This window comes from Orbicella franksi, chromosome 3, assembly GCF_964199315.1.
Source record: "Orbicella franksi chromosome 3, jaOrbFran1.1, whole genome shotgun sequence".
In the NCBI taxonomy this organism is placed as follows: Eukaryota; Metazoa; Cnidaria; class Anthozoa; order Scleractinia; family Merulinidae; genus Orbicella; species Orbicella franksi.
In genome coordinates this window covers 11,807,806-11,818,932 of record NC_138147.1, presented here as the reverse complement: position 1 = coordinate 11,818,932, position 11,127 = coordinate 11,807,806, and the positions used below count along the sequence as shown (strand labels likewise).

The following is an 11,127-nucleotide window of genomic DNA, read 5'->3' as shown; positions in this document are numbered from 1 at the left end:
GCATTTCGTCGTTGCTCTCGTGTGATCATCGGGAAGGTGTCGGGAGAACTCGGAAGAAGATAACATGGCGGATTCAGAAATAACATGAAAGGAATGGTAGACGAAGAGAAAGATGGCAACAGTGATATACTGACAAGATTTACAAATTTTGTGGACAACAATCTGAGATTATTCAGGGTAAGAATTAAGAAGAAAAGATTTTATTCTGTGCCTTTAGGTTCTGTCAAATCATGATATTATGATGATGTTATTAATTGTTGTTTTGTTTTAGTCTTTCTGCCTTGTTTATAGTTGTAATTGACTGTTTACTGCATTTACATGTATTGTAACCATAGAGACCAACAAAAATTGGGAGTTGAATGAGGGGGGAAAGGGAGGTGGGAAACCTCCCCACCTAGCTCCCCAAACCCTGGAATAAAAGGGGGTGGGAAATCTCAAGGAAGGGGGATATGATTCTGTCCTTGTGTACCGGTTCACAAGAACCGATACAAAAGACCCAACAATGTTCAACAGCTAAACAAAGGTTCGTAAAGAAAGGAGTACGATGTGTACCGGTACACCAGGACACAACCAAGGATATGGCTGGTCTTCTTTGAAAATCTTGGCAATTGTAAGATAAAGATCTTTTTCATGCCTGTGACTTGACAAAAGTTGGCAGGTATAAGGTAGAGTTCATTGGATTCCTAAGGTGATGAGAACCAGAAGAAATAGGAGGAAATTTTGCCACATACTTTTTTGCATACAGTCAAGCCTGTATATAATGGTCACCCTTGGGAAATGGCCAGGTGACCGTTATATACAGGGTGACCACTGTACACAGGTTTCCTTAAACTTCCCTGGAAGTCAGTAAATAGCATTTTTGTGTGCAAATAATCACTCAATTTACATTTTATTGACAATAATATAACAAGTAACAGCAACACAATAAACACGATAAAAAAGGCCCATAAAATGTCCGTGGTATACTTTTAGGGAGGTGCAGTCAAAGTCCACTGAAAGCTAATGAACAACGTTTACAAGTGGAAAACCACTCATTTTATATTTCAATTCAAGAGAGATAAGTACAGTACAGTGTAACAATGAGGGAACTTAATGATGAAAGTGAAAACAGTGTGGTACGGTTATGTTGTTACAGTTACTATTAATGTTATCTGCCACAAGCATGTGTCGGACGTAGGTGATGACATGTATTAGTAGTTGTGTTTAGTACTAATATTTGTATTTTTGTGAGACCCCTGCCTTGGTGGCTGCCATTTAACGAGCTTATGAATAAAGCTTGTCATTATTTGTTAATTGTAACCCAATTTCGTGACCATTATATACAGGTAAAAGATAATGAAATTGTGGATTCAGGAAGTCTAATGGGTGACCGCGTACATTATATACAGGTGACCGCTATATGCAGGTCAACTTAAAAGTAAATATAAGGGACGATTTTTGGGAAGTTGTTCGGTGACCGTTATACACAGGGTGACCGCTATATACAGGGCCGTTTATATACAGGTTTGACTGTATCTTGCCATTGTGCATGAGGTTTCTGAGAACACATCTTTGCCCACTCCATGGAAGGTCATTGGAAATTCTAAGAATATTTCTGTGGGAATGAGTTGTCTCAAAGGACAACAAATTAACTTATTAATAAAAGTACAAGGCTAAACTGGAATTTCCAGAGAGGCATGGAGGGATTCAACTCCGCTATACCATAATGGCATAATGAGACCTCAACGAGGTTCCACCAGATTGCCATGTCTTGGGCTACTCCTGTGGCATTCTCCCAGCAAATATCAGCACTCTTCATCTCTTCCAACATGCACAGATCTGCTTAAAATGTATTTATTTGAGGAACAGGATCCTCTTTGCCATTTTCAATGTATACCATGCCATGTATATTTCCATTATAGTAATGATATTTTGATCTGATTAATTTTATAAACTATTAAACGACTTTATAATATCATATTTTTTCTGCAGAATGTATCCTGGATTTTGGCTGGAGCAGGAATTGTACTTATCTTGCGGAGAACTTATGTGGTAAGCTTTTCACATTGTGCAAGCTCTGGTTTGTTGTATACATTGATTCATATTTTTGCAGATGCGGTAACCTGGCTGATGTTTAGCATGTCATATAACTTCCTGGAAAAGTTACTCCAGTGCCCCATTTTTCAAACTCTTATAAGTAAACCCTTTCATACACCATTCATATGAAATGTAAATTACTCCTTTCACATAGCTACAGTAGACACCCTACATCCCTTTCCTAAACTTTCACTTGAGTAACCCCTCCAAAGTGCTAATAGATGAATTGCCCATTTTGTGTCTCTGTTGGAGATATAATTTTGAGATCTAGAGGTCCGTTTAAATTCCTAACAGACAGTTTTCCCTGTAGACCCTTTTGTCTACTTAAACTCGTGAAACCCCTGCCCTTATGGGTGGAGCCTACCCATATAGTTACTATCATTGGAAGTACTCCCTCCCTCCCAGATAGAGTTAAGCTTACCTGTTAGCTGACCAGTCAGGAGTCATTGTGTTGTGTTCACAATTTGTCAAAGAGATTCAGAGCCATCTTAAATTTATGAAAAATTAAGGTGCCTCTACCACTAAAAAAGTTTTTGCAACATGGAGAGTTCCCCCCCCCCCCCCCCCCATTCTTGGGGATGTGGAGTAATTTGCTCAAGGTTGACTGCTCTACCATTTAGTTCAGACAGTTCAGAGCAGTGTCTGAAGTCCCAGCAGAATTTGTTGCCAAGAACATTTCCTTTCGTGGCCAAATCAGGGAAATAAGGCAGGGTAACACCCTTGGTGTTTATCACATTCCACTGCTGAGAAGCTTCAAGAAGCCATATTCTACATCAGACTCAGGTACAGTATTTGTTTAAATTGCTCTAGAGGCATACCATGATTGGAAGTGTGCACCACAGAATAAACCTTGAATTTTAAAAAAATTGCTTTAAATTCATAATAATTTAAAGTTAGTTTATTTAAACTCTGATGTCAGTGGCTTTTTGCAAAGTAGGCTGGCAAAGTCTGCAGTGGCCAATCAGCCTGATGCTTCTCTCTGGTTTCATTCTCATGAAATGAGTGGGAGAATTTCCACTCTCCTCCGAATGGAATGCTAGTCCATCACAGGGTTACTCCCAGCATTTAATTTGCTTGTACCTAGATATTCACCTGGATGGAGAGAGGCACTGTGAGAGTAAAGTGTCTTGCCCAAGAACACAACACAATGTCCCCAGCCAGGGCTTGAACCTGGACCTATTGAACCAGAGTTGAGCACATTAATTATTAGGTCACCAATCCTCCTGAAAAGAGATCTATCAAGGATACTGAGTTTATTAACATCCACCAAGACTTTGTTCAACTTTACGGATAGGGCCAGTTTTGTTCAGAAGGGTTATTTTCTTTTTAGACTTACTCCTTTGTGTTATGAATATTTTTCTTCAGATGCACCAGCACAATCAAGCCTTCTTGATGTTAGCCTGGTTGGAATAGAATTCAGAGAGGGAGGGTACAAGTGGCTTTCAGACAATGTGCTATCAACAGAAGTGAAAATGACTCCCTTACAAATCACCAAGGAAAGTATGTTGGACTGCATGGTGTACAAGAAAAAGGTATTATATTAAAACAACAAATAAAATGGTCAGATTGCAGTTGTGGAAATACTTATTTGTGACATGTAGCCCAGGGGGATACTCCCAGAAAAATTGGTTGGGGGTGTGTGGCTTGCTTCCCAAAACCCTTACCCTATTTATGACCCAAATCTGTGATTACCCTATTTATGACCTGACCAAAAATTTGAAACCCTATAACCTGACCCTTAAATCAAAGCCTTGTTTCAGACCTGCCTTATAATTAGTTCCCTAGTTCAGAGCAATGTGAAATTGCCATAAAGATAATTTATGAAGGGCTTTTGTCGCTGTTCTTTTCGAGAATGATGGAAAAGTAGCTTCTCCTTAAAAACATACTCATATCAAGACTAGAGTACAAAAACCATACCCAATTTATGACCAAAATGGTCAAAATCGATACCTATTTATGACCAAAATGGCTGCAAAATCATACCCTTTAGGGCTGTACATACTACCTGTATGGTCCATTTAAGGGAGTACCTCTCTCTCCCCCCTCCCCCTCCCCCACCTACCCGGGGCATGTAGCCTGTAAAGTAGGGAACTGAGCAAGAGGCAAATATCACTCATTAGTGTCTAGCCATTGAAATAGGCCAATTTGGATATATTAAAATTGGCTCCAAGGCTAAGGGGAATCAAATAAAAGAAATTGTAGTAATTATTCATCCCTTATCCACCATGTGACTTGTTTTATTTTATTCCCTGAAGCTTTGGAGTCAAGGTAGAATTTTAATATAACAAAACTGGCCTACTGTTACGTTGTTTAACTGGTAAGTCAGTTGTTCGAAAGCAAGTTGTCTTCAACTATTTCTACAAATGCTGTTACAAAAGTAACTGTAAATAATATTTTTTTGTGTAGTCAATATGAAATTCTTTGTGTACTTTAACTTTTTAGGGTTGGTTTTCATCAGCATCTGTAAATGAAGAAATGGTACACCAGGGTGTGGCAGTCACATGTCATGTGTCTACTCTGACAAACAATCCACTTTATCACAAACTACAGAGGAGACTTCTAAAGGCAGAATTGCAAGCTGAGAAGAAAGGTGTTGGTATTTGGATAAGACCATCACTGTTGGAGAGGTTACAAAATAAGGTGTTGCTTCCTTTTTCCAAGATGAAGGGAGTACTTAGTGTTGTGCAAAATCTCTCTGTTGGAAGCATATTTTCAAGAAAGTCAGGAAAAGTTGACAAGTGAAGGACAATAAATTATATTTTGTGATACCATAGCCTATTTGAATGTTGAGCATTCAAAGGAACTCACTGTGCCAGAGCTCAATGAAAGATTTTAACCCTTGAAATTGTTAACATTAAGAGGGAGTATATTTGCAAGCTATTTGCTTTGAGGTTATATTCCTTCAGAAACTCAAAGAAGACAGTTCAAAAGTTTGTGTTTGCTATCACAACTAGATCTCAATAAAACTGTTGAAAGGCATTTTTTAGTGAAATTCATCAAGTGAATCAACAAAAAGATTTTGCAATTCTTTTAAGCATAATCAAATACATAAAATTAACCCCATCGCCCTGCAAAAAAATCCTGAAGAAATTAACTTATCTCCCAAACATTTTTAAGTAAAAGTAAAATAAATTGCAAAAGAGGTTCTCGAGTCATATTGTTTGGAATACTATCACTTTGCACTCAGGTCAACCAAGTTTTCCACAGCACAATTACAACTATTTTCTGTGGATGGACTGTTAGCTTATCACAGATTACCAATTAGCATTTTGTTGGGCTGCTTTAACATTATGTCAGTCATTTATTCTCCTGGGTGATGAAGGGCACTTTAAATGTAAGAACAACAACACAACTTATACTGCTAGCTTCACAAGGGTGCAAGATGAACCAACTCCTGTCCCAGGGGGGAGGGGGAACTCCTTTATAGAAAGGACAAAGATGCCTGTTTCACCTTTTTGGGGTTAAATATGCAGTTTTGCTGCCTCTTAGGGTGTTCAGCCTCAAAAGGTGTACATCAGGAGCTGCCGTGGTACCTGTTAGGGTATTGAGCTGAAAACAAATATGATGAGAGATGATGTGCTGTTCTAGAAATGGTACCTCTTAGGGGTTCTTTTCCAAATTTCCGACAAGCAGCCCCTTCCTTTTTATATGGCAGTTCCCCCCACTGGGCTCCTATGTCCTCCTATACCTCCTGTGTTTGGCTTCCTGATTGGGGTTCCATTTAGCCCCATTCGGGATTGCTCCCTGTATATCATAAGAACATGGAGTCCTGTTCGCTATATATAGAGTGTAATACATGGGCCCGCGTAAATATGGAATGTCTCTTCGAGTGTTCAACTTGATATCTCACGAGTGAGTGCAGCGAATGAGTGAGATATAAAGTTGAACACGAGAGATATTCCATATCTACAAGCAACCATGTATTATTTTCTTTGTTATATAAACATTCTGATAATTTTCCGAAGTTTTCCGACCACTTTCCGAAGATTCTCCAAAAATTGTCCGAGGGCCACATGAACGTTTCAGAACATTTTCCGAAAATTTCTGATAAACGATAAACGTTGGCCAAACAACACCTTCATGACATCCATTTACGGGACGAAGACATACACCGGTCTCTACACCAAATGGGATTCGTTCAAATCACGCAAGTACAAAATTAATCTCATTCGTACGTTCACTTATCGTTGCTACCGAATTTGCTCCACGCCATCTTTGCTCCAATCTGCTCTCAATGATCTTTGAAAACTCTTCAAAATGGTTACCCTCAAGGTATAATTACTTACAACATTAACGATGTTTTGAACAGAAACAAGCCCAACAGCCCTGTCTCTACAGTTCCTAAGAAAGATATTATCCTGTTACCTTACTTGGGTTTACACAGAAACCAAATCTCTAAATGCCTTAAGGTAATTCCTCTGAAATAGAAGTGACAATAGATTTTTGTTCAAACTTTGTCCACTGAATATTTGTCATATGATAACTTCAATTTTGAAATAAAAAAGGGGGGTGCCCATGCTCATTAAGGAGCAGTGAGGCATTGAAAATGCCCCATTTTGGCATTATTTAATGCTTATTATAAGAACGCATTCCCAGTAATTGTAACATCTTTGTAAACCCAGACTCATAAGAACACGCATTAAACTACAGCCAATACATTGTGTCGGACGCAAATAAACGTTTAAGTTTGATTCAGACAGAAAGCTAAATCCTTGATTAAAAATTTGAACCAAATTTCTTGACGTGGTTACCGACAGCAAAATAGAAAAGACCACAGTGTATCTGCTATTTTTCGTATTTATTCAATTTTCAGCAATAGAAATCAGATCAGCCTTTTCTCACGCAAAGCTTATGATTAGTTGATTACAACGACTGAAAAAAAAATTGGGGTGCCCATGCTCGTTGGTGAGCTAGAGCCATTTTCAACTGGCAGAACTCAATATCAAGGCAAATCCGTCATGTTTTCAATATGCGCGTGCACAAGCGCGCGCTAATGACGCCATAAATTATGCGCAGTAAGGATGCGCAATGCAAATGTGAGGAATGACCTGAAATCTTGTGTATACCATTTCTACTCTTTCGTAAACCTGAAGATAATTTTTTCTAACACCCGCCACATCAAATCTTTCTTTCCATACAAGTACCGGTTAAACCGCTCTCAAGAATCTAAAGTTATTTTGAAAGCCGGTTCCTGGGACTGCAATGACTTTTACCTCGGCAAAACAAAGCGAAGACTCCATGACAGGAAAACAGAACATTTCAAGGCCCTTGCTAAAAATGACCAGACATAAGCCATTGCTGACCATGTTAAAACCACCGGACACAACATCAAGAGGGATCATTTTAGCATTAGCCTTTGGCCATAGCGAATCGAGGAAGTATGAGTTGTTTGTGAATAAGTTTTTTTTTGTCCTGTAACAAGTCACCATATTTTCATCACTCCATGCATGATTTATTTTAATCTGTTTTCAAAACTTGCTAACGAAACAATAGCAAACTAACACAACCCCACTCAAGAACTCATCATCGTTTTGTTTTACTGCATTTCTACTAACTCAGCTGAAATTTCCTGACCTTATTGTTTTTGAAATCTTCATTACATTTTGGAGGAATGACAAAGGGTGTTGACGTTTTTTCTTTTCGTTTGTACGGACAGCAGCATACAAAAATTATGCAATCCCATCTCCCACCTCGCCCACGCCCCCACCACCCCGCAAAAAATAGAAGCAATGGCGGTTTTTATACTAGAGGACGCATAATCCGTCCAGAAGGATAATGCGTCCTCGCCGTTTTTATACTAAAGACGCATTATCCGTCTGGACGAACTTGGGCAAACATTTGTAGTTCGTCTGGTTATGCGTCTTCAGTATAGAGACGAGCTCAAGACGTATTCTGCGTCTAGACGAACTATACTTCGAAATTCGTCTTGAACGACGCACTACAAGAGATAGTTCGACTAGACGCATGGTACGTCTTGTGCCCGTCTTTATACTGAAGACGCATAACCGGTAGAACTACAAATGTTTGCCCAAGTTCGTCCAGACGGATAATGCGTTTTTAGTATAGAAACGGCCAAAAACAGAGACTGTTAATGAGGATCCAGGTAAAATGTTCTATCTGTAGTCTATTGAGCACAGATGGCTATCATGGGTCCTTCGGTGGGTCCTGCACTTTCATGAAGCCTTAAACATTCAGTGCAAGGGGAGACGTATCCAGACTGAAGAACAACTTTATTAATCACGAGACGTACAGCTAACACTCAGAAATCGGTGGCTCACGATCAAAACAGTCTACTGCGGTAACAAGACGTTTGTCTCTTTACAGATAATAGCTGAGAATTTAAAGACAATGTGGGACTACCAATATTGAAAACCGAGCCTTGATACTGGCGCCCTTCATCAAAATGCAATTTCGTGACTCCTGATTTCATGGCGTGTTATAGATTATTAAGAATGTAGGCTACACTGTAGCTGATCACTTCCATTCAAAAGTGGACGATGATTGGCTGACAAACGAGGTAAGGAAAGCTCGTAGAAACGCCAATAAAGGAACCTGAGGTAGCCTGTCTCAAACTACATACACTGATTTATTATTGATGTGGGTTTTATTGAAACTATACATCTACTCAGACGAAACGAAAGATCTCGAACAACTACTAAAAGCTTAAACCTACAAATAACAACAATAAAAAGTGTATAAGAACCACTTTGCACTGTATGCATGTAGCACTCGCTCTCTCTGCAATACTAAGTTCGCTTTTGTAGGGTTACTAACTATGGATATGGCATTAATATTTGCTGTAAAAAGCTATTAGAAAAGCTACGAAACATAAGATAGTTAGCTTCACATTGTAACTAATAAGCTTACTTTTGTACTTTAGTTTCTGCTTACTACAACCCTAAACTTGAAATGTGAGTAAAGAAGCACTAAATGCAGTCTTTGTTACTACAAGATAAGGTTTTCATTTTGAAAGAAGCTAACTGCGATGGAAAACGGAAAAAATCGGACAGAAATCGCATAGTTGAGATTTTCTGTTCTCTGCTCGGTTAGTTATAATAGTAGGCCGTCTGAGAGCAGATAGCAGATATTTAAAACTGCAATTGTGGATTATATGGCCTATTCGCTTCCACGCCGTGGCACTAAGAATGAGAACAGACGTTTAGTTGTAAGTGTTGCTAAAGAATACTGAAACAATTTATAAATCACATTATATAGTCCAAAAGCTTTCATGGCCAGTGAAAACCCAATGAAAAAGGAAGAGGCTCAAACGGGACAAAAACTAACCCACATTTGTTTGTTTGAACTGAAACAAAGCAATAATTCCCAACTGGTCAGTTTATCATTGTTATTTATGCGTCGCCACTTGATGTCATAGCGAAATCAACAGCCTTCACATTTGTGCCCCAAATTTGGCAGTCGTGGCAGAATTCTGGGGAAGGGTGGCATAGTACAGGGAACTCTGACCCTCTCAACTCCCCCACCCTCTTGCCTGCCCTTCGTATTTGTTGACACCTCTACTGTTCCCCACAGGTGGTCCAAGCTCGCAACTTTGTAACAACGGGAAATAAGGATTTTGTATGGGAAAAAACTATTGGGTTTGAAAGGTAGAAGACATCTGCAGTAAAACCACTAAATGCTTCTTGTAAACTGCTTACAGTAATATACAAACTAAACTCCAGCGCAGGAAGTACTCATTAACGCAACATTTGGAAGGGCCATCCTACTTCAGTTTTCCTCAGTTGAAGGGTCATTCTCTCTGTTACATAAACATAAGAGGAAAGAATTGTGTGTTTTCACCAGTGAAAGCAAACCCTTTCAGAATTTTCTGAAACGGCCAGTTCCAATTTTGATCGACAACTTTGCCATCTATTCTAAAAGACGACTGTGAAAGCAATAACATATTCTCTGGATTTCAAAGTACCTGAATTATCATCAAAAGCAACTGCCAGGTGCATTTCTTCAAAAGTACTAATTCGTTCAAAACACTAACTATTACGTTCGTTCGATAAAAAGCTAAAGCGATCTAAAAAGAGGGAAAACGAAAGTAAAACAATTTGTAAAATCGCTTCATGTCGTCGCTTTGTAATATTAATAGGGAGCTTAAGCAAACCACGACGACGACGGCAACGAGAACGTCACTAAACAAAAGGTTTAATGAGCAAAACAATAGCTGTGCACGTGCGTTATAAATTTTTGTACATTTCTTTGCCGTCCTCTGCAAAACAACAACGTGAAATGATCAAGTTCTGCGTCGTCTACGAAACGTGGACGACGACGGCTAGTTTTTCGCATTGCCATTTGGAACTATACGCCGTCGTTGCATATTTAACCTAAGCAAGTTTTTAGTGCCATTGGCGTACTGAACAGATCTAGACATTCGCGAATTTCGCTTGTAAAATATGAATTCATTTTTTACCAGGCGTTGTCCTCGGCGTCGTCGTCGCCGTTGCTTAAGCTCCCTATTACTCCTAGCTGAACCTGCACAGTACTGTACCAGAATACACAGTTCTTCGAATGCGAAAAGGTCACGCATCGACCAAATATTCCCTCCCGGAATCTCTGGTGCAGAGCTACTAATTCACACACAAAATTTATGTTAAATGATACAATGCCGCTACTTCGGGTACGTCTTAAGACCTGATCAACGATTACAATTTTGAGAGTTTGTCGCCGACTCTCTCTAGGACTGTCGACGCCAGCTCTAGAACCTTTTGGGCTGTATCGTTCGTGTAGACATCGTTGGGTATCTGAGGGTAATAGACTCGGTCGGGATAGCGCATACGTGTCGAGTCTACCACGCTACTCTCCAGTTGACTTGCCAAGCTGGTTAACTCTGAGTCGTCCAAACGTGAAGCAATCTGTATCAGACTATGCGCACGGGTCTTGAAAGCATCATCTGCATATTGAGCTGCCTTGAGTGCCTTCTCCGCGGCCTAAATGATACAAAATACCACTCCAGCTATTTTATCTAAGACAACACGCTTCACCAGCCCGCAATCCCTCCAAAAATGAATAGCCTAATCATTGACAACTTCCACCCACTGAAATAAA

The 11,127-nt window shown here is 39.5% G+C and overlaps 1 protein-coding gene and 1 pseudogene across 4 annotated transcripts in view; one reads left to right on the top strand and one right to left on the bottom strand.

Annotated features, from left to right (window-relative positions):
• Positions 1-48: 48 nt before the first annotated feature.
• LOC145481261 (protein C3orf33-like) lies at positions 49-6,473 on the top strand. Of its 3 annotated transcripts, XM_081459710.1 has the most exons (6): positions 90-177; positions 973-1,115; positions 1,972-2,031; positions 2,697-2,859; positions 3,442-3,608; positions 4,519-6,473. In XM_081459710.1, the coding sequence occupies exons 2-6, from the start codon at positions 1,080-1,082 to the stop codon at positions 4,816-4,818; spliced, it is 726 nt and encodes a 241-aa protein (XP_081315836.1). In that variant the 5' UTR covers positions 90-177; positions 973-1,079; the 3' UTR covers positions 4,819-6,473. The 3 variants fall into 3 exon arrangements, with proteins under 3 accessions (XP_081315834.1, XP_081315836.1, XP_081315835.1); XM_081459708.1 differs by lacking the exon at positions 973-1,115 and having other exon boundaries at positions 49-177; XM_081459709.1 differs by lacking the exon at positions 90-177 and having other exon boundaries at positions 186-1,115.
• A 15-nt stretch (positions 6,474-6,488) lies between these two features.
• Positions 6,489-11,127, bottom strand: part of LOC145481258 (sacsin-like) — a 35,760-nt pseudogene continuing 31,121 nt past the window's right edge. Inside the window, exon 8 of the transcript XR_014048608.1 lies at positions 6,489-11,009. The product of XR_014048608.1 is annotated as a sacsin-like (transcript). The remainder of the gene's footprint in view (positions 11,010-11,127) is intronic.